A 24,452-nucleotide genomic window follows, 5' to 3' on the forward strand; every position below is an offset into this window, starting at 1 on the left:
AACCTTTCAATCTCTGAAATTGTGACGATCAGTCAGCTGAGCATAAATAATCAACCTCAACAAATTACGCGAAACTTATCGTTCTATTTTTACTCTATTAACTTATTTAGCCACGTGAAAACGTGTTGGTCCAGACTTTCCATACCTCTCCCCCCTTCTTTTATCCCATTGACTTTTTCAAGCCACCCCACATTTGTCAACGATCATCTGGGCAAAGTCTCTTGTTTTCTTCAAGCGTCATGTTTGTCAATCTTGCTGACTGTCAATAGCGCCAGTCGAACTGAGCTCCTTTCATCTTGCAAGACAGCCAGACTATTCCCTCCCCTTTGTCTAGACCCAGAGCATAATTCATGCTTGACCTTTAGCCAGGTGTTCTTCAGACCTTATTGGCTAATAACTGGGCGGTGCTAATCTTGATAGAGTGTCAATTGTCTATCTTGACCTATTACGTGACATCCCATGCTTCCTGGTCCAATCCCTATTTCTGGCCCAGCAGCATACAAGTCTTAAACTTTTCAATCAGGAGCAGTCACTCTATTCTCTATAGAACATTGAAGGGGTTCATTCACAGATTCTATTTGTTGTGCTCCTTTATACTTAGTGCCTATTCACTCCTGATTTCCTGCTATCCTGTTACTGGATCTGGATTCCTATTAGCTTTCCTGCTTTCCAGTGTTTGATCCTTTCACATTCCTGCGACTGAACCCATCTCTACCATCTGAAGTCAATCTCACCCCCCGCAGCCTGCTTCTTCGTCGACACCTCATCGGCATTATTTTAATAATTAATGGATTTTAATTACATACACTCCCATACAATGGGGGCTTTTTACAGCGGCGCATGTCAGCCGTATCTCTCATTATTGCAAGGCTTATCTCCAGTTAGCTTAGTACATTTTCCGAATTAAAAAAAAAAAATTAATTACGACTAATTCACTAACTAAACGGTCATTTTTAAGTTGATTCTTGCGTTTTCATCGATAATGAATAATTGTGCAAGGTTTCAACTTGATCCAGTGTTACATACCATTCATTTTTTTTCCCGTTAGGTCAAAACTGTTTAAGCAGCTAAGCGAAAACAATTCCAATAAGTTGAATAGCATTAGTCATCTAGTCTCATTGATTCGTTATCAAAAAAATGGTAGTGTCACATTGACTACACTTTCTCTTCCTCCCAAGTCATGTCTGTCAGAGGCGGAACTATGGTCTCTACCAGGTCATGTCTGTCAGATGCGGAACTATGTTCTCCAAAAATGTATCTCACTTCATATTTGTTTACCCAAATATAGATCAGCAGGTGTGGTGGCTGAATGGTTTAGCGTTTGTCTTACGAACCAGGGGTCCTGGGTTTGAATCTTGGTGAAGACTGGGATATCTACGGCGCCCCTGAGTCCACCCATTTCTGATTGGTACATGATCTTAGTTGGGGAAAGTAAAGGTAGTTGGTCGTTGTGCTGGCCACATGACATCCTCATTAACTGTGGGCCATAGAAACAGATGACCTTGACATCATGTGAAAGGGAACTTTACTACTTCAACTTGCTCCGGGAACGGGAAGTGGGAGAAATTAAATATTTGGCCCAGACAGACGGACAGACAGACGGAATGTGTTGCTGTATGCTTGGTAAGAGAAGAGAAGTAGCTCGTGCTTTCTGACACTTTGTTTACCTCGAGCATGACTGAAGGTTCTCCCTAGACCAGGTTCATCTTTGTCCTCTTGAAACAGAAGGTCAGAGCCAGTGTCAAGGACATACTGACGTCTCACAAGTTTCACTCTACCCTGTCATAACAAAGAGAATTGAAAGTTTCAGAAAGTCTCAATCTTTAGGAACCAATTGGTTTGTTAGACATGAAAATGTCAGTAACTGATGTGTCTCTCTATTTATATTTTAGTAATCACAAAGATTCTTTTTCGTTTTAGTTGAAATACACAATTTTAAGCTTTGGTTCATACTAAAAAGTGAAAAGGAAAATGTAAGGAACTTTCACCCGGGTCACAGAATAAGCTATAGATAAGGTCCGCCCATTGCAAGTAAATAGCAGAATACCGTTATGTACTTTAGTGTAAATTTTTAATAGCCATGATATTAGATATATTTTAGTGAATCATGTAGACTTATGTCTCTTATGAAACATCAATTCTAATTTCAGTGGAAAAATCAAATCTAAACTGCCATTTTTTAAAGTATAAAACTAAACGATAGCCTATATAACTAAACGCTCTGGATCTAGGAACTACTTACAGATTTGACAACATGAAGCCATGGAGTCTTATTAACATCTGGGCAGATTATTTTATTGTGACTGAAACGAGACAGAACAAAAATGAGACTCGTTATTTTTTTTATTAAAAATAACATTTATATTTTTTTTATATTTAATGCGTTAATATATTTTTTAATAAATTGAAACTATTTGAATTTGCAGTATTATGTAATGTAAGCAAAATTAAATATTTAGAGCAGAAAGAAAGTTTAACAGGCAAACATTAAACAAGAGTAGAAAGAAAGTTTAACAGGCAAACATTAAACAAGAGTAGAAAGAAAGTTTAACAGGCAAACATTAAACAAGAGTAGAAAGAAAGTTGAACAGGCAAACATTAAACAAGAGTAGAAAGAAAGTTTAACAGGCAAACATAAAACAAGAGTAGAAAGAAAGTTGAACAGGCAAACATTAAACAAGAGTAGAAAGAAAGTTTAACAGGCAAACATTAAACAAGAGTAGAAAGAAAGTTTAACAGGCAAACATTAAACAAGAGTAGAAAGAAAGTTTAACAGGCAAACATAAAACAAGAGCAGAAAGAAATGTTAACAGGCAAACATTAAACATGAGTAGAAAGAAAGTTTAACAGGCAAACATTAAACAAGAGTAGAAAGAAAGTTTAACAGGCAAACATAAAACAAGAGCAGAAAGAAAGTTGAACAGGCAAACATTAAACAAGAGCAGAAAGAAAGTTTAACAGGCAAACATTAAACAAGAGCAGAAAGAAAGTTGAACAGGCAAACATAAAACAAGAGCAGAAAGAAAGTTGAACAGGCAAACATTAAACATGAGTAGAAAGAAAGTTGAACAGGCAAACATTAAACAAGAGTAGAAAGAAAGTTTAACAGGCAAACATAAAACAAGAGCAGAAAGAAAGTTTAACAGGCAAACATTAAACAAGAGCAGAAAGAAAGTTTAACAGGCAAACATTAAACAAGAGCAGAAAGAAAGTTGAACAGGCAAACATAAAACAAGAGCAGAAAGAAAGTTGAACAGGCAAACATTAAACAAGAGCAGAAAGAAAGTTGAACAGGCAAACATAAAACAAGAACAGAAAGAAAGTTGAACAGGCAAACATAAAACAAGAGCAGAAAGAAAGTTGAACAGGCAAACATTAAACATGAGTAGAAAGAAAGTTTAACAGGCAAACATTAAACAAGAGTAGAAAGAAAGTTTAACAGGCAAACATAAAACAAGAGCAGAAAGAAAGTTTAACAGGCAAACATTAAACATGAGTAGAAAGAAAGTTTAACAGGCAAACATTAAACAAGAGTAGAAAGAAAGTTTAACAGGCAAACATAAAACAAGAGCAGAAAGAAAGTTTAACAGGCGAACATTAAACAAGAGCAGAAAGAAAGTTGAACAGGCAAACATTAAACAAGAGCAGAAAGAAAGTTGAACAGGCAAACATTAAACATGAGTAGAAAGAAAGTTGAACAGGCAAACATTAAACAAGAGCAGAAAGAAAGTTGAACAGGCAAACATAAAACAAGAGCAGAAAGAAAGTTGAACAGGCAAACATTAAACAAGAGTAGAAAGAAAGTTGAACAGGCAAACATTAAACAAGAGCAGAAAGAAAGTTGAACAGGCAAACATTAAACATGAGTAGAAAGAAAGTTGAACAGGCAAACATTAAACAAGAGCAGAAAAAAAGTTGAACAGGCAAACATAAAACAAGAGCAGAAAGAAAGTTGAACAGGCAAACATTAAACAAGAGTAGAAAGAAAGTTGAACAGGCAAACATTAAACAAGAGTAGAAAGAAAGTTGAACAGGCAAACATAAAACAAGAGCAGAAAGAAAGTTGAACAGGCAAACATTAAACATGAGTAGAAAGAAAGTTGAACAGGCAAACATAAAACAAGAGCAGAAAGAAAGTTGAACAGGCAAACATAAAACAAGAGCAGAAAGAAAGTTGAACAGGCAAACATTAAACAAGAGTAGAAAGAAAGTTGAACAGGCAAACATTAAACAAGAGTAGAAAGAAAGTTGAACAGGCAAACATTAAACAAGAGTAGAAAGAAAGTTGAACAGGCAAACATTAAACAAGAGCAGAAAGAAAGTTTAACAGGCAAACATAAAACAAGAGTAGAAAGAAAGTTGAACAGGCAAACATTAAACAAAATTAGAAAGAAAGTTGAACAGGCAAACATTAAACAAGAGCAGAAAGAAAGTTGAACAGGCAAACATTAAACAAGAGTAGAAAGAAAGTTGAACAGGCAAACATTAAATAAGAGCAGAAAGAAAGTTGAACAGGCAAACATTAAACAAGAGTAGAAAGAAAGTTGAACAGGCAAACATAAAACAAGAACAGAAAGAAAGTTGAACAGGCAAACATTAAACAAGAGTAGAAAGAAAGTTGAACAGGCAAACATTAAACAAGAGTAGAAAGAAAGTTGAACAGGCAAACATAAAACAAGAGCAGAAAGAAAGTTGAACAGGCAAACATTAAACAAGAGTAGAAAGAAAGTTGAACAGGCAAACATAAAACAAGAGCAGAAAGAAAGTTGAACAGGCAAACATAAAACAAGAGTAGAAAGAAAGTTGAACAGGCAAACATTAAACAAGAGTAGAAAGAAAGTTGAACAGGCAAACATTAAACAAGAGTAGAAAGAAAGTTGAACAGGCAAACATAAAACAAGAGCAGAAAGAAAGTTAAACAGGCAAACATAAAACAAGAGCAGAAAGAAAGTTGAACAGGCAAACATTAAACAAGAGTAGAAAGAAAGTTGAACAGGCAAACATAAAACAAGAGTAGAAAGAAAGTTGAACAGGCAAACATTAAACATGAGTAGAAAGAAAGTTTAACAGGCAAACATTAAACAAGAGCAGAAAGAAAGTTGAACAGGCAAACATAAAAGAAGAGCAGAAAGAAAGTTGAACAGGCAAACATTAAACAAGAGTAGAAAGAAAGTTGAACAGGCAAACATTAAACAAGAGTAGAAAGAAAGTTGAACAGGCAAACATTAAACAAGAGCAGAAAGAAAGTTGAAAAGGCAAACATTAAACAAGAGCAGAAAGAAAGTTGAACAGGCAAACATTAAACAAGAGCAGAAAGAAAGTTGAACAGGCAAACATTAAACAAGAGCAGAAAGAAAGTTGAACAGGCAAACATTAAACAAGAGCAGAAAGAAAGTAAGTTGAACAGGCAAACATTAAACAAGAGCAGAAAGAAAGTTGAACAGGCAAACATAAAACAAGAGTAGAAAGAAAGTTTAACAGGCAAACATTAAACAAGAGCAGAAAGAAAGTTGAAAAGGCAAACATTAAACAAGAGTAGAAAGAAAGTTGAACAGGCAAACATTAAACAAGAGCAGAAAGAAAGTTGAACAGGCAAACATTAAACAAGAGCAGAAAGAAAGTTGAACAGGCAAACATTAAACAAGAGCAGAAAGAAAGTAAGTTGAACAGGCAAACATTAAACAAGAGCAGAAAGAAAGTTGAACAGGCAAACATAAAACAAGAGCAGAAAGAAAGTTGAACAGGCAAACATTAAACAAGAGCAGAAAGAAAGTTGAACAGGCAAACATTAAACAAGAGCAGAAAGAAAGTTGAACAGGCAAACATTAAACAAGAGCAGAAAGAAAGTAAGTTGAACAGGCAAACATTAAACAAGAGCAGAAAGAAAGTTGAACAGGCAAACATAAAACAAGAGCAGAAAGAAAGTTGAACAGGCAAACATAAAACAAGAGCAGAAAGAAAGTTGAACAGGCAAACATAAAACAAGAGCAGAAAGAAAGTTGAACAGGCAAACATTAAACAAGAGCAGAAAGAAAGTTGAACAGGCAAACATTAAACAAGAGCAGAAAGAAAGTTGAACAGGCAAACATTAAACAAGAGCAGAAAGAAAGTTGAACAGGCAAACATTAAACAAGAGTAGAAAGAAAGTTGAACAGGCAAACATTAAACAAGAGCAGAAAGAAAGTTGAACAGGCAAACATAAAACAAGAGCAGAAAGAAAGTTGAACAGGCAAACATTAAACAAGAGCAGAAAGAAAGTTGAACAGGCAAACATAAAACAAGAGCAGAAAGAAAGTTGAACAGGCAAACATAAAACAAGAGCAGAAAGAAAGTTGAACAGGCAAACATTAAACATGAGTAGAAAGAAAGTTGAAAAGGCAAACATTAAACAAGAGCAGAAAGAAAGTTGAACAGGCAAACATTAAACAAGAGTAGAAAGAAAGTTGAACAGGCAAACATAAAACAAGAGCAGAAAGAAAGTTGAACAGGCAAACATTAAACAAGAGCAGAAAGAAAGTTGAACAGGCAAACATTAAACAAGAGCAGAAAGAAAGTTGAACAGGCAAACATTAAACAAGAGCAGAAAGAAAGTTGAACAGGCAAACATTAAACAAGAGTAGAAAGAAAGTTGAACAGGCAAACATTAAACAAAAGTAGAAAGAAAGTTGAACAGGCAAACATAAAACAAGAGCAGAAAGAAAGTTGAACAGGCAAACATAAAACAAGAGCAGAAAGAAAGTTGAACAGGCAAACATTAAACAAGAGTAGAAAGAAAGTTGAACAGGCAAACATTAAACAAGAGCAGAAAGAAAGTTGAACAGGCAAACATTAAACAAGAGTAGAAAGAAAGTTGAACAGGCAAACATTAAACAAGAGTAGAAAGAAAGTTGAACAGGCAAACATTAAACAAGAGCAGAAAGAAAGTTGAAGAGGCAAACATTAAACAAGAGCAGAAAGAAAGTTTAACAGGCAAACATTAAACAAGAGTAGAAAGAAAGTTGAACAGGCAAACATTAAACAAGAGCAGAAAGAAAGTTGAACAGGCAAACATAAAACAAGAGCAGAAAGAAAGTTGAACAGGCAAACATTAAACAAGAGTAGAAAGAAAGTTTAACAGGCAAACATTAAACATGAGTAGAAAGAAAGTTGAAAAGGCAAACATTAAACAAGAGCAGAAAGAAAGTTGAACAGGCAAACATTAAACAAGAGTAGAAAGAAAGTTGAACAGGCAAACATAAAACAAGAGCAGAAAGAAAGTTGAACAGGCAAACATTAAACAAGAGTAGAAAGAAAGTTGAACAGGCAAACATTAAACAAGAGCAGAAAGAAAGTTGAACAGGCAAACATTAAACAAGAGCAGAAAGAAAGTTGAACAGGCAAACATTAAACAAGAGCAGAACGTGTCGAGCACAAGGACCAGTTGCCTGACCATTCTCTACGAAATATAGCTGGAACTTAGCGATGGCTGGTACTCTGTAATGGAACTTAGCGATGGCTGGTACTCTGTAATGGAACTTAGCGATGGCTGGTACTCTGTAATGGAACTTAGCGATGGCTGGTACTCTGTAATGGAACTTAGCGATGGCTGGTACTCTGTAATGGAACTTAGCGATGGCTGGTACTCTGTAATGGAACTTAGCGATGGCTGGTACTCTGTAATGGAACTTAGCGATGGCTGGTACTCTGTAATGGAACTTAGCGATGGCTGGTACTCTGTAATGGAACTTAGCGATGGCTGGTACTCTGTAATGGAACTTAGCGATGGCTGGTACTCTGTAATGGAACTTAGCGATGGCTGGTACTCTGTAATGGAACTTAGCGATGGCTGGTACTCTGTAATGGAACTTAGCGATGGCTGGTACTCTGTAATGGAACTTAGCGATGGCTGGTACTCTGTAATGGAACTTAGCGATGGCTGGTACTCTGTAATGGAACTTAGCGATGGCTGGTACTCTGTAATGGAACTTAGCGATGGCTGGTACTCTGTAATGGAACTTAGCGATGGCTGGTACTCTGTAATGGAACTTAGCGATGGCTGGTACTCTGTAATGGAACTTAGAGATTGATGGTATTCTGTAATGGAACTTAGCGATGGCTGGTACTCTGTAATGGAACTTACAGATTGATGGTATTCTGTAATGGAACTTAGCGATGGCTGGTACTCTGTAATGGAACTTAGCGATGGCTGGTACTCTGTAATGGAACTTAGCGATGGCTGGTACTCTGTAATGGAACTTAGCGATGGCTGGTACTCTGTAATGGAACTTAGCGATGGCTGGTACTCTGTAATGGAACTTAGCGATGGCTGGTACTCTGTAATGGAACTTAGCGATGGCTGGTACTCTGTAATGGAACTTAGCGATGGCTGGTACTCTGTAATGGAACTTAGCGATGGCTGGTACTCTGTAATGGAACTTAGCGATGGCTGGTACTCTGTAATGGAACTTAGCGATGGCTGGTACTCTGTAATGGAACTTAGCGATGGCTGGTACTCTGTAATGGAACTTAGCGATGGCTGGTACTCTGTAATGGAACTTAGAGATTGATGGTATTCTGTAATGGAACTTAGCGATGGCTGGTACTCTGTAATGGAACTTACAGATTGATGGTATTCTGTAATGGAACTTAGCGATGGCTGGTACTCTGTAATGGAACTTAGCGATGGCTGGTACTCTGTAATGGAACTTAGCGATGGCTGGTACTCTGTAATGGAACTTAGCGATGGCTGGTACTCTGTAATGGAACTTAGAGATTGATGGTATTCTGTAATGGAACTTAGCGATGGCTGGTACTCTGTAATGGAACTTAGCGATGGCTGGTACTCTGTAATGGAACTTAGCGATGGCTGGTACTCTGTAATGGAACTTAGCGATGGCTGGTACTCTGTAATGGAACTTAGCGATGGCTGGTACTCTGTAATGGAACTTAGCGATGGCTGGTACTCTGTAATGGAACTTAGAGATTGATGGTATTCTGTAATGGAACTTAGCGATGGCTGGTACTCTGTAATGGAACTTAGCGATGGCTGGTACTCTGTAATGGAACTTAGCGATGGCTGGTACTCTGTAATGGAACTTAGCGATGGCTGGTACTCTGTAATGGAACTTAGCGATGGCTGGTACTCTGTAATGGAACTTAGCGATGGCTGGTACTCTGTAATGGAACTTAGCGATGGCTGGTACTCTGTAATGGAACTTAGCGATGGCTGGTACTCTGTAATGGAACTTAGCGATGGCTGGTACTCTGTAATGGAACTTAGCGATGGCTGGTACTCTGTAATGGAACTTAGCGATGGCTGGTACTCTGTAATGGAACTTAGCGATGGCTGGTACTCTGTAATGGAACTTAGCGATGGCTGGTACTCTGTAATGGAACTTAGAGATTGATGGTATTCTGTAATGGAACTTAGCGATGGCTGGTACTCTGTAATGGAACTTACAGATTGATGGAATTCTGTAATGAAACTTAGCGATGGCTGGTACTCTGTAATGGAACTTAGCGATGGCTGGTACTCTGTAATGGAACTTAGCGATGGCTGGTACTCTGTAATGGAACTTAGCGATGGCTGGTACTCTGTAATGGAACTTAGCGATGGCTGGTACTCTGTAATGGAACTTAGCGATGGCTGGTACTCTGTAATGGAACTTAGCGATGGCTGGTACTCTGTAATGGAACTTAGCGATGGCTGGTACTCTGTAATGGAACTTAGCGATGGCTGGTACTCTGTAATGGAACTTAGCGATGGCTGGTACTCTGTAATGGAACTTAGCGATGGCTGGTACTCTGTAATGGAACTTAGCGATGGCTGGTACTCTGTAATGGAACTTAGCGATGGCTGGTACTCTGTAATGGAACTTAGAGATTGATGGTATTCTGTAATGGAACTTAGCGATGGCTGGTACTCTGTAATGGAACTTAGAGATTGATGGTATTCTGTAATGGAACTTAGCGATGGCTGGTACTCTGTAATGGAACTTAGCGATGGCTGGTACTCTGTAATGGAACTTAGCGATGGCTGGTACTCTGTAATGGAACTTAGCGATGGCTGGTACTCTGTAATGGAACTTAGCGATGGCTGGTACTCTGTAATGGAACTTAGCGATGGCTGGTACTCAGTAATGGAACTTAGCGATGGCTGGTACTCTGTAATGGAACTTAGCGATGGCTGGTACTCTGTAATGGAACTTAGCGATGGCTGGTACTCTGTAATGGAACTTAGCGATGGCTGGTACTCTGTAATGGAACTTAGCGATGGCTGGTACTCTGTAATGGAACTTAGAGATTGATGGTATTCTGTAATGGAACTTAGCGATGGCTGGTACTCTGTAATGGAACTTACAGATTGATGGTATTCTGTAATGGAACTTAGCGATGGCTGGTACTCTGTAATGGAACTTACAGATTGATGGTATTCTGTAATGGAACTTAGCGATGGCTGGTACTCTGTAATGGAACTTACAGTTTGATGGTATTCTGTAATGGAACTTAGCGATGGCTGGTACTATTTAATGGAACTTAGAGATTGATGGTATTCTGTAATGGAACTTAGCGATGGCTGGTACTCTGTAATGGAACTTACAGATTGATGGTATTCTGTAATGGAACTTAGCGATGGCTGGTACTCTGTAATGGAACTTAGAGATTGATGGTATTCTGTAATGGAACTTAGCGATGGCTGGTACTCTGTAATGGAACTTAGAGATTGATGGTATTCTGTAATGGAACTTAGCGATGGCTGGTACTCTGTAATGGAACTTAGAGATTGATGGTATTCTGTAATGGAACTTAGCGATGGCTGATACTTAGGGAACGTACTACTCAAGAGTCTATCATTTAGCATTCTCTGCTTACAGATAATGGGGGAGTAAAAGAAACAATGTAGTCCATTCCTAATTTCTAAAGATTATGTCATACTAGCGTTACCCACTGGCTACGCATGTTGATTTGTTCCCAGATAATACTCTGTTCATTTTGCCATGGACCCATCCTTTTTTTTTTTTTTTTTGCTTATAACAATAATAACAAGGTTAACTCTCCTCCGCAAATTAAAGTATCTATTACGTTGGATCGGTCCGGCCCGAAAATTCAAGCATCACTTCTCTACCCCCCCCCCTTTCTCCAATCTCTCTATCTTAATGAAAAAACTTATTTGCACTCTTTGACCATTCTACTGTTTTTCAGTTCTTAATGGAACTATTTGATAGGCTCTATGACCAATCAATAAAACTGCCCGCATTTTAACAATCCCCCTTTTGGCCCGTGAATTTTATGTTACGTTTAATTGGAGCGTCTTGCTTTTAAACGCCCTCCTAAACACACTCACTGTGGCTTTTGAATTCTAATATCCCTTTTCTCTCCCCATGTATTTTAATATCTATTACGTCATATTAGATCGATCCGCTTTATAACGCCATGTTCATGTGCACATGACCTATGTACAACGGAGCAGCTAATCTGCACAGTAATGGATTTCGCACATTAGCGAGATGTGGACAAATATGCATGTCAGAACTCGGAACTGGGTTTGCGTAGTCACAAGATGCAATGGACTCATCCTCAATCTTCAGAATCGAAAACATTGTCACAGTATTATACAGGGCCTTTTTAGTGACGGTACGCACCGGTACGACGTACCGGCACCTTTTTGAATGTGGGGAAAAATTATTACTTTTCTTGTGTTTTAACGTATATTATTAATTTATAAGAAGTAAAAAGTTTGGCAATCAATCACTGAGTACCGTCACCTAATCATCGAATACCGGCAACTATTTTTCTTTTACAAAAAAAGGACATATATATGTATATATATTAGCCAGAACTGTAATCGCATACATGAATGTATCTACTCACCTATAATACTGATATGTAATAGATGAAGCATTTGATTCAAATACATCAGCTGGAAATTCTTTAAACAGATCTATAGACCTATGAGATGTTTTTTAAATAAATTAATTTTCACAGTTTTGATTTTCAGCTTTATTTTAAACTAAATAATATACGAATTTCTTAATTGAATTTTCAATTGAATATATTTTTTTAAATGTTTAAACAAGAAAAATATATAAAATACTTTAAAAAAACAACAACAAAGCTTCAGTTAAATTGCAACCATTATTTTGTATCAGTCATGTTATTAATGTTTAATTACTAGAACTTTAACTCTATACATTTAATACGATAAAGGTTTATTGTCCAAAAACGATAAACAAACTGGTTTACCAGTGGAACATGGAACATTTTCTTTCTTAGTGTAATCCTTTAGCGCAACGTTCATGGCTATAGCCTGCTCATTGCCCTATGGTCCAACCACTTTTGTGGATCAGTAGGGGGGGGGAGGGATAGGAGGGTATCTGTGAGAAGGTTTCCGTGCTGCCTTTTGTTTCAAAAGCATTTTGTTTAAAAAGGAAGTTGCTTGAGTCCCTTTTCTATTTAAAACTAAATTAATTAATTACGAGTTATGATTAAATAATTGGTTAATTTTTTGCTTCATTTATATCTTGTCATCGACAATAATTGTGAAAAGTTTAAACGTGATCCGAGAACGGGAAGTGGGAGAAATCACGTAAGAAATTCCACCCAGACAGACATAAGCTTTGTAAAAAACACAACCACAAAAAAACTTGCTTCTAAGTTTCTTTACCAAGACGAATCCTGTTGACCTAAATCTCTACTTCCATTAAAGAATGAAATGTGTTGCCTGAATCAGCCAGGAAAATCAACGACTTGAGTTTAAGTCATTAATTAACATAAACATTGATTGACAAATGAAATGCTAAGGACGTAGTTATCTATTTCTTTGAAGTAACGTCTGTGATAAATAAGATAAAGAAATCTTTCTAGTAGGTCTATTTCTCCGTGTAGTTCTTGTCACGCTGGTTGTTTTATTCATCCTTTTTTTTTTATCTCTCTCAATTTCTACTTTGAAGTTTATTTAGCTTCTATCCTTTACAACACTGTATAAACTTCAATCATCATTTTTTTAACTACTAGCTACATGACTAAATAGATTAGGTATACATCTAGTTATTTTGGAACGGTCCCGAACTAGTTTGTATTTAAAAAAAAAGACTTGAAACCTATGAATTGAATTCTATGTTAGGTGTTAGGCGTTAAGTCTACTTTCTTTTATACATTAGTTTAGAATGGTTTAGATCTAAATTAGTTTTTTGAGTTGAAAAAAAATCATTATATTAATAAATCATGTTTATTCCTTAATTACGCTTTAACCCTGGCTAGTCGATAACTCACAGAACATGAGATTTTGAAAAGTATCACCTTAATGGATGACTGGTTCTAGTTGGCTATCGTCAATGTGAAGATAGAATAGTCTTGTCCGGCGAATAAGGACAGTAGAAGTTCAAATACTCGCAATACTAACATCTCAGAGTTACTATAAGTAAGAATAGTCTTATTGTTGTCAAAGTATGAAACAAGGATACTAGATCATTTAAGGAAAAGGACTTCTGCTTTAAATTATTTGTAGATATTCACCAGACACCATGCGAAATAAAAACATCAGATCGTTAATTTATTTTTCTTATAATTAATTGGAAACAAAAAAAAATACTTACAGTAAAAACTCTACCGGAAGTCCTTGCGTCGTGTGAAGTAATCGAGAATAGTCCTGTAATGAAATAATTTGTTTTGTACATTCATTTGTATGAATACACATGTATAGTAGTAGAGCGATTTGGTTACGCGAACTGTCACAGCAAACCTGCGACGAATGTCTAGGGACAGATGATGATGAGGATGATGATACTAGCGTTATTATTTAACGTGTACATTTTAATTCGACTTTTTCAGACAGAGGAAAACAAACACATTTTTAATCAACAATGTTTTAATAGAGACAATCTGAGATGTCCCTCTTTTAGTTCAAAGTCACTCTATTAATGCCTTTCACAGACATATAGTCCATAAATGTATTACTCAACATTGTAGTAATCTGTGAAGGTCTCACTCAAGAATGCTGTACTCCAGTGCCTCCCAAACTTTTTTCTTAACGGAACACTTCACACATTTTGAGTATTTTTTTAGGGAGACTAATTCACGTGGTGGCCTACTAGTTAATTATTCCACAAGTTCGTGGAAAACCCTTCCACGCATCACGGAACACTAGGGTTCCGCGGAACACAGTTTGGGAAACTCGGTTGTATTCCAATAAAAAGTGTCGCATTTGAAAATTTCATACTCAAGAATGTCACATTCCGAGAAGTCATATTCAGAGAATGTCCAACTCAACTGATTCACATTCAAGAATGTCTTATTCAAGAATATCTTATTCCAAAAATGTCCTTCTCAACAACGTCGTATTCCGAGAAATGTCTTAAATCAAGAAGTTCGTCTTTTAAGAATGTCGCCAAAAACAAAAAAGATTTTAAGAGGTTCTGTAAAACCGGTAGAAAAGTATCCCGATAGAGTCTAGACAATATAGTGAATAAAGAGCTTAAGAAATAACTGCTCTAAATAACTGCTCTAAATAATTGCTCTAAATAACTGCTCTAAATAACTGCTCTAAATAACTGCTCTAAATAACTGCTCTAAACAACTGCTCTAAACAACTGTTCTAAATAACTGCTCTAAATAACTGCTTTAAATAACCTAAATAACGGCTCTAAATAACTGCTCTAAATAACTGCTCTAGACCTAACACATTGTCAACAGTTGAGACTTCAAAACTTACTTTCATTTGGTGCATCCCGCCCTACAGCTGTTAGTTTCTAAACATCCTTTGATCTATCAATATTTCCACATGACTGATGTCACTCACGCGTATGCTTATTTGGCTCTAATTAAAGCGCAACCAAACTCAACGAAAGAGATAGACTTACTGGTTTGGACAGAATGAGAACCTCGACTGAACCAGAAGCCACCAAATGTTCCTGTCTCTGATGTTCAAACTCATCTGCCTGAAGACATGGGCACATACTTACATTTACTTTATCAGTTCTTAGAAGACATTTATAATAATAATGAAAGGCAGTGGCGTAGCTAGGGTGGGGGGAGGAGGGGGGAGAATATGATAATTCCCCGGGCCCCCACTTGAGGGAGCCTCCAAATTAGTGTTTTTTACATTAAAAATTAAATATTACGCAAAATGCAGGGACCCCCAAAAAGGTCAAGCCCTCCGGGCCCCCAAATGATGGAAAATTTCTAGCTACACCCCTGATGAAAGGATAGGTTGTTTTTTTACTGGAAAAAGCAATACTTACCTATATTTATCAACATCAGATAAATATTAAAGTGTAAAACTTATATTTAAAAATTGCATGTTATATGACAGTATATTGCATCATATATTATAATAATCTATATAATAAAATTGAAAGTAAAAAGACTTTGCAAGCTATAGGGTAGATTTAAATATCATCTGTTTCTATGGTCGACTGTTTTTGAGTGTCATGTGTGGTCAGCACAACGACCAACCGCCATTACTTTCTAAAGTCAGATACCCATTAGAGTTGGATGAACTTTGTCCTAAAATCCGACAGAGATTCAAACCCGATACCCTATGGTTTGGAAGCCACATGCTTAACCACTCAGCCCCCACCCCCCCCACCCCCCACTATTACAAACTTACGTCAGACATATCTCCCTTCTGCATTACACCAATCAGTTACAAACTTACGTCAGACATATCTCCCTTCTGCATGACACCAATCAATTTATTGAGACATCCAGATGGAAGTTTGTACTCTCTAAGCTTGTGGACTGAAATAGATTCAATAGACCGGAGAGTTCCATAAGTTCATGAAATTCAGTTTTTTTTTTGCTTATCATTTAACAGAAAGTATTCGAAACATGAAAGATAGTGTGTTTGTATGTAAAAATGAGAAAGGCAGAGGGAGTGAGGGTGAAAAGAGAGAGAGAGAGCTAAAGAGAGAGAAAGAGAGCTAAAGAGAGAGAGAAAGACATCTAAAGAGAGAGCTAAAGAGAGAGAGAGAAAGAGAGCTAAAGAGAGAGAGAGCTTAAGAGAGAGAGAGAGACGAACTCACAAGAATATGAATGTTAAGTGTTTCCGTAAAACAAAATAAAAACAAGAGCACTAACTTCTTCCTGTGATTACAAAATAAAACAGTTCCGGTGATCTCCCTTGATATGCTATATGCCTGTTGTGATCATATCTGAAGCGAAGTAAAAAAAAAAAAAAAGAGAGAGATATTCTTTGAGTAGTCTATTGAAGATCTGCAAATGTTTAAAAAATGTTTTGTACACAAAAACACATAATTATATAGAGAACGAACAGCCGGTTTTATGTTTGTCTTTTACTGAAATCGAGAAAAGTAAACTGCAATAGACCTTGTAGTACTTACAATTCAATACAAAGTCGACTCTTTATTTTAAGATGGAAACCGTAAAAAGACAGCTAAATAAAATTATATGTCTTTCGTGTCAACAATTACGTCAGGTGTCTCGTAATCAATAAGAAAACTAAGTTACCTTGTCTTTTTAAAAGTTCCTTCAATACTGAATAAAATCGCAACTCTTTAGATTTGGTTTGACAAAATAAAAAGTAAAGTAACCCATCTCAGACCTTGCAATCTACGTGGCAGATGATGTACTAGTCATATGTTTTTTAGGCCAATGGTTAACGAGCAGGGTGTTATGTGGCCAGCACAAAGACTTTACTTTCCCCAACTAATGTAAGGTGCCCATTACAGTTGGGTGGCTAAACCCCAAAATCTTAGTCTTCACTGAGATTCGAACCCGGTTCCCTAGGTTTGAAAGCCAAGTGCTTTACCACTCAGCCAGCAAGCTTTTTCTTTACATTTGTAAATTCATTTGGATTGTCATGCTAGTGGTGGGGTGGGATAAACAAATGATCTGGTTACAGTGAACAGAAGAAATAGTTACAAGATTGAACAAAATTAACTGTCAAAGACAATAATACTTATTGCTTCTAGATAACTTTAACATGGCGTCACTTCACTCATTATGCATAGTTTAGTTGTCAATGAACTAACTTCTCAAATAGCAACATTCTTACCAAGTAAGGCATATTCCACAAATCGAGCCAAGTTTAACTGAAATCTTATTTCTCGTAAGTCTAGCCAGGTGCCATTTAATGGAAATCGTATCTTTCGCAGTTCTAGCAGGTTACGTACCTCTCATAAGCCACGACCCTAGCCAGTTCCACAATCATCTCATCTGGAAAAAGATTTTGAAAAGCTTTTGTTGTTTTCAGTAGCCACAGAATCTGTCAGAGAAACAAAAATGTTTTATGATGTTATTGTAAAGTGCAGCAAATGTAATGTGCCATGTCATTGACTGAATTGAATCATTTTTAATTCACGGAAACGTTCTGCAAGGTATGCGAGTTTGCTTATGGTATGTTTTTGTGGCATGCACTTCTTCCAAATGTACAAGTCAAATGTGGCTCTTCCAAATGTACAAGTCAAATATGGGTCTTCCAAATGTACAAGTCAAATGTGGATCTTCCAAATGTACAAGTCAAATGTGGGTCTTCCAAATGTACAAGTCAAATGTGGATCTTCCAAATGTACAATCAAATGTGGGTCTTCCAAATGTACAAGTCAAATGTGGATCTTCCAAATGTACAAGTCAAATGTACAAGTCAAATGTGGATCTTCCAAATGTACAAGTCAAATGTGGGTCTTCCAAATGTACAATCAAATGTGGGTCTTCCAAATGTACAAGTCAAATGTGGATCTTCCAAATGTACAAGTCAAATGTGGGTCTCCAAATGTACAAGTCAAATGTGGATCTTCCAAATGTACAAGTCAAATATGGGTCTTCCAAATGTACAATCAAATGTGGGTCTTCCAAATGTACAATCAAATGTGGGTCTTCCAAATGTACAAGTCAAATGTGGATCTTCCAAATGTACAATCAAATGTGGGTCTTCCAAATGAGTCAACCTTGTTGAATTTTAAAAATGTTTTAAATGTTTCGGATGTTCCTTCAGAGTTGAAGATAATTTACTTCCTAGTCCGAACCTCCCGCAGGACGACGTGGGATGATAGCGTCCTTAACCAAACTTTTAATGTTGTAAACCCTTCCAGCGTTACATAACACTAAGACCTTGAGTTTTGCAATAAGAAGTTGTGCTTTTCTTGTATTTAGGTGTGGTGGTTGAGTGATAGAGCGCCTGGTCTCCTAACTGAGAGTTTTTGAGTTCTAATCCCTTTTCATTTTGAAGACTGAGTTTTGAATCTTCGCGTTACCCACCTCTAATGGCTAACAAACATTTGGTTTGAAAAGTAAATGGGTTTGGTTTTGCTGGCCACATCTTCGGCATTTTGCGTCTCAAAATTGAATCTTTTCCCTTTGCAACTTCTTGTGTGACTAAAGAGCCAAATTCTTGATACACAGCTGCGGTCGCGGGTTGGGCATATGCAATCACCAGGCGCAGTTGCATTTTCACCCTTCTATCTACTTCTGGTGTGTATGGCATCTGCAATCCGAGACCCTTCCTTTATGCTCTCTCTCCATGTGGATCTATCCAGTGCTACTTTTTCCCAGCTGCTAGTGTCGATTTTGAAGAGGTTCATGTCGCGTTTGCATACATTTGTGTACCGTAAAAAGTGGGCGACCAGCGGCTCTCCTGCCTTCTATTAGATCGCCATACAGGATGTCATAAAACCATGAGAGTTACGTCATATGTCCCATGGATCGCAAGGTCTGACAGAAGAGCTTTACTTATGACCGTGATTTAGTCACTTTACACATTTAAATCTCATGCCTTACTGTTTACAGTTGAATGAATATTTGTCTGTACAAAGCTTGTATTCACTCACTTCGTCTGTCTGTCTGTCTGTCTGACAAGATCCTTTAATACGTTTCGTCTCCCCCTTCCCACTCCAGGATCTAGTTGAAACTTTTCACAATTATTCATTGCCGAAGACAGTATATAAATCAATTTTTTAAAAAATAAAAAAATTTGTAATTAATTTGTGTTAACTAATTAATTTTGTTTTGTATAGAAAAAGGGAAGCGTAACTTTGCAGTATTGAGAGATATTTCAGGGATTGGGCGTTTTTTCTCCTTATAAGTTATTATTTGGTTTGTTTCAATGATGATGGCGGGCTACACACTAGTGTGGACAGGCCATAATGACCATATTGCAAGAATAGTAAAGTAAGTTTCAAAATAAACAGAATATCATATCCACACAAAATATTTTCACTTTATACAATTTACCACATAAGGCATAAGATGGGACCAACAGAAAATGGATCTAGTACAAACACAATTTCTCGACGAGTGTTAATATAAAAAAATCTCCAGACCTGACAAAATAAAAGTGAATTACTTCCCCTGAATGCTAAAACATAATTTTCTCATTGCCCTTGTCTTCCTACCTTTTTCATCTGTTCATCTGTACGATATTTTGGACTCGTCATCAGGGTATCTTGTAACTCAAAACTGAGCTGAAAGAGATACATTACTGTGACAGATCAAAGTGTAGAGATATTGCAGTCTTAGATCAAAGTGTTAAGACATTCAAAGTTTAGAGACATTTAAGTGACAGATCAAAATATTTAAGTATAATATACTAGTTGACCGGCTTTCCATGACTTTTTGGTCCTAACGGACTTGCCCTGCTATTTTGTGACGGGTGAATACTTCTTGTTCTCCCCCCCCCCCTCTTTTTTTCGTAGGGTAACTCTAGTCCGACCTGCTGAAATAAAAGAGTGATATTTCCTTTACTTCTTGTCCAAAAGCCATGAAGAGAATTATATAGATAGATGTATTAGTAGTAGTTTTTTTTTTCATGTCACATTTGAAACATTAGCGTTAGTCTGATATTTGTTTAAAATTTTTTTTTAATTTTTTTTATTTTCACATGAGAGAAATAATCTTTTAAAATTTCTACATCAGAGAAATCATCTATGCCAGTGATACAAAACCTATGGACCGCGGGCAATATCCGACCCTTGCGATGCAACATGTCTCCTCAAATCTTTAGATCATGGTACCTATTATAGAGGCTCTGTTCCATTAGACTTTTTTCTTTTTGGCATTTATACGGTAAGTGTAAGATATTTAAATGGACAAATCCATAAGAAGGTTATGTAATACTGATGTAGGCCGAGACTTGAAGTTCTTACATTAGACTTGACAGCTCCTGGACTTCGTCGTCTGTGTAACATTCTTTGTTTTCTCATGATCGACGGTCCTGCCTCAGGGTCTTCTGGGTAGAAGTACCTGATGACATGCAGTACAAAGTAAAATACGGTATATCTATGGTACATTTAGCCATTTTGTTGATAGAGAGACGGGGGGGGGGGAGGAGAGAGACAGAGAAAGTGAATGAGAAAGAGAAAGACAGACATAGAACAAGAGAAAAGACTTTTAAAAAGACAAAAGAAAGGAGAAAGAAACATGCTAAATATAACAAGCCAACACAGAAATATTAAAAAAAAAACAACAACAAAGCTTATAGTAAGTGTTTCAATTAGTTGGGATCAGTCATGTAATTAAATTTGTAATAGATATAGACTAATAATAAATTTGTGTCATTAGAAAATATTTTATTACCAATTGTTTTTGTTTAGCGCAATTACAAGATTTTAGCTTTTTCAATACGCTATGATCCTATCACTTATCTGGTCAGTAAAAAAAAGGGGGCGGGGGAGAGGGGTAATTGTGTGATCGCTTTTTAAATGTTTTTTTTTTTAAAGGGGAACCATCTGAGTTCGAACTTGTGAGCTAAAGCCTTTTCAGACTACTCAAGGCAACACGGTAACCACTCTGCTAGTGAAGAATCTTTGAACATGGAACTTGATCCGAGAATGGGTATGGGATAAATAACTTTTTCCAAGGAGCGAAACCCAACTTATTTAGCCATATCTATGAATAGTGTAGAATTAATTTCCCTTATTGGTATTAAACAAAAAAATTAATTAATTAATTACCAGCATTTAATTGACGAATTGTCTTTTTTTTATTCATTCAGTTCTTTTCTATGCCAATATACAAGTGTGCAAATTTTTAGCTTGATTCAAGATTGGGTGTTGGATAGAACATACACAAACTTTTTAGCTGACAGACAGACAGACAGAGTGAGATGATATAAACCTCGTATAAGCTTTTTTTTTTTAAAGTATCTTTATACATTGAAGTATCTTTTATGTTTTTCTTTTTAATAGCCTAGTTTAGTACGTTTAGCTCAAAGTTTAGTTATTAAGTGTTAAACGATTTAAAAACATTTTTCAAATATCATTTTAGCGCACCGTTTCAGGAAAGTTTAGAACCATTTACTTTTTATTTCTACCACCAAAAACATTATCTCTAAAATGACTAACCGTCTGCTGGCATTAGCAGCACACGTGACCACATATACCATCTTAAAGATGTGACGAAGATAATCTGTGGACTAGAAAAAACATAATAGAAAGGTCTAAATAATCATTCATTGCTCAGGGAATAGTAAAATAAAATATGAATAGATAGGACGTCATAACAGGATGATCCCTTTAGTTATTTAAACATTAGATAGTGATATATTGATCTATATTTGTGTCAACAAATACGTATTGTGATAATAGAATGTATGGACACCTGGGAGAGACCATAGTTCCGACTCTGTCAGACCTGACCAGGGAGATACCATAGCCTACGCCTCTGATAGTCAATATGACACTAATCCCTTTTGATAACGAACCAATAAGACTTAATGACATCAGCTTATTGGACTGACTTTCGCTGAGCCTGCTAACACGGTTTTGACCTGACACAACAAATAATGCAAGGTCTGAAGCAGCCGAGTCATGCCACTGGATTCAACGATCACTTAGAACTGAAAAGCCTAGAAAATATTTTTCTAAACGTGTCTTAGTATTTTCAATTGATAAACTCTCTCTTGCGTTTCCAGAAAAATTATTTTTTCGTAAATGGTAAGCAAAGTCGTCAGAGTCAGCTGGTGCTGCTCACAAATTGAAATGTCTTCCTTCAATCAAAACTTGCCAAAGCTATTATTGAGGTGTAAAGACAAACATCTATCCATCATTTGTTATTATAAAACACATATTTCTAACTCTGCAGCTAAAAGCACAAAGTTTCACAATTTTCTGTTGTTGTTTTTTTACCTTCCAAAGTTTTCTTCTTTCTTGTTTCATTGTCATAGAGTCCATTCGGCTCATGTTCTGGGGGGAAACACAAATGTTTATGTCTCACAAATAGATTCGTTCAAAAGACATTTGGTAATCCTTTTAAATATATGTTCTTCAAACAATAATACAAATAAAGTTATATATTATTATTATTATTATTTTAATTATTATTATTATTATTATTATCTGAAATGGAAGCAAAATGTGAGAAAGTGACAAGAAATGGGGTAAGCCTATTCGTCTTGAATGATGTAAATACATATGCCATACTAAACAAGCAGGCTGTGCTGCCGGTGTAAAATGTGTCGCCTTTACAAACTGTGTTGTTCCATGATATGTATCTCTAGAGCAGTAAATGTACTTAAAGAGATCCGTGGCTGTTCTAAGAAATTTATTGGAACAATAAGGAACCAGACGTAAGTCAATTTGTTGTATATTTCCAGTAATAACTTTGAGGTCTTAGGGGGTTTGGTTCAAACCTTGGTGCTTACACAGTAATAACTTTGATGTCTTAGGGGTTTGGTTCAAACCGTGGTGCTTACACAGTAATAACTTTTAGGTCTTAGGGGTTTGGTTCAAACCTTGGTGCTTACACAGTAATAACTTTTAGATCTAAGGGGTTTGCTTCAAACATTGGTGCTTACACAGTCTTAGGGGTTTGGTTCAAACCTTGGTGCTTACACAGTAATAGCTTTGAGGTCTTAGGGGTTTGGTTCAAACCTTGGTGCTTACACAGTAATAGCTTTGAGGTCTTAGGGGTTTGGTTCAAACATTGGTGCTTACACAGTAATAACTTTTAGGTCTAATGGGTTTTGGTTTAAACATTGGTGCTTACACAGTCTTAGGGGTTTGGTTCAAACATTGGTGCTTACACAGTAATAACTTTTAGGTCTTAGGGGTTTTGTTGAAACATTGGTGCTTACACAGTAATAACTTTTAGGTCTAAGGGGTTTGGTTCAAACATTGGTGCTTACACAGTCTTAGGGTTTGCTTCAAACATTGGTGCTTACACAGTAATAACTTTTAGGTCTTAGGGGTTTGGTTCAAACCTTGGTGCTTACACAGTAATAACTTTGAGGTCTTAGAGGTTTTGTTCAAACATTGGTGCTTACACAGTAATAACTTTTAGGTCTTAGGGGTTTGGTTCAAACATTGGTGCTTACACAGTAATAACTTTGAGGTCTTAGGGGTTTGGTTCAAACCTTGGTGCTTACACAGTAATAACTTTGATGTCTTAGGGGTTTGGTTCAAACCTTGGTGCTTACACAGTAATAACTTTTAGGTCTTAGGGGTTTGGTTCAAACCTTGGTGCTTACACAGTAATAACTTTTAGGTCTAAGGGGTTTGCTTCAAACATTGGTGGTTACACAGTCTTAGGGGTTTGGTTCAAACCTAGGTGCTTACACAGTAATAGCTTTGAGGTCTTAGGGGTTTGGTTCAAACCTTGGTGCTTACACAGTAATAACTTTGAGGTCTTAGGGGTTTGGTTCAAACCTTGGTGCTTACACAGTAATAACGTAAATGGGGAAGATGATGTAAAGGTCATCTTTTAATATGGCCCACGGTTAAGGGAGTCATGTGGTCAGCACAACGACTCACTGCCATTACTTTTTCCAACTAATGTGCCTGTTAGAGCTGGGTGGACTAAAGATCCCAAAATTAAAAATTCCAGTCTTGACCAGGGTTCAAACAGGGGACCCCTTGGTTTGGAAAGCGCTCTAACACTCAGTCAGCGCATCTTTAAGGTAACAATAAACAGAATGAAATCCTTATTCTGAAAGAGGGAGTTTAAGATTGATCAGATTCCCCTCCCTGGATGAGCCGCCTCTGTTTATCATACGAAGATGAACTTGATTTGTTTTTCAACAACATTACAGAAGAGGGAAACATATTTGTCATGGATTTTTTTTTAGTAATTTTTCTCCTAACCCTAAATGATCGAGCGTCACATTATAACAATCACACGCACACACACACAATCATTATCTCTTTGTTGTCCAAGTCGATAATCGATTGTTTTCCCCGCAGCTATTAAATGATTAATCTCTGACGTAATCAATCTAGATCAGTGAGCTGGGGAGCTCATCAATAACTCAGTCTGGGTTTGGGTACGCCTCTGACTCTGTGGTGAATAAATGATGTATACTGGTGTCAGGTAAAACTTTTTCAGTTGCTCTACGATGAAACTGAATGTATACACACATACACACACAAGAAATAAAGTCTTCTTTTTCCCAATAGTGACTTCATAGAGACCGGATAGAGAATCAATAGAAACCTAATGGAGTTTTAATACAGATTTATACAAACTAATTACAGACTTAAAGGAGTTTTAATACAGATTTATACAAACTAATTACAGACTTAAAG

General features: G+C 36.7%; 1 protein-coding gene across 8 annotated transcripts in view; it reads right to left on the reverse strand.

Moving 5' to 3' along the window:
* The window catches only part of LOC106065948 (uncharacterized), a 53,472-nt gene that overhangs the window by 8,397 nt on the left and 20,623 nt on the right, over window positions 1-24,452 (reverse strand). For all 8 annotated transcript variants that reach the window (XM_056039044.1, XM_056039042.1, XM_056039043.1 and 5 more), the window contains 12 exons: window positions 22,059-22,115; window positions 21,276-21,346; window positions 20,079-20,175; window positions 19,329-19,397; window positions 17,112-17,203; window positions 16,057-16,130; window positions 15,635-15,717; window positions 14,838-14,915; window positions 13,575-13,627; window positions 11,851-11,928; window positions 2,243-2,303; window positions 1,668-1,779 (listed from right to left, as the gene is read on the reverse strand). In XM_056039044.1, coding sequence (XP_055895019.1) covers window positions 1,668-1,779; window positions 2,243-2,303; window positions 11,851-11,928; window positions 13,575-13,627; window positions 14,838-14,915; window positions 15,635-15,717; window positions 16,057-16,130; window positions 17,112-17,203; window positions 19,329-19,397; window positions 20,079-20,175; window positions 21,276-21,346; window positions 22,059-22,115 — 925 coding nt within the window. The remainder of the gene's footprint in view (window positions 1-1,667; window positions 1,780-2,242; window positions 2,304-11,850; window positions 11,929-13,574; window positions 13,628-14,837; window positions 14,916-15,634; window positions 15,718-16,056; window positions 16,131-17,111; window positions 17,204-19,328; window positions 19,398-20,078; window positions 20,176-21,275; window positions 21,347-22,058; window positions 22,116-24,452) is intronic.

Source organism: Biomphalaria glabrata, chromosome 8 (genome assembly GCF_947242115.1).
Source record: "Biomphalaria glabrata chromosome 8, xgBioGlab47.1, whole genome shotgun sequence".
NCBI classification, from domain to species: Eukaryota; Metazoa; Mollusca; class Gastropoda; family Planorbidae; genus Biomphalaria; species Biomphalaria glabrata.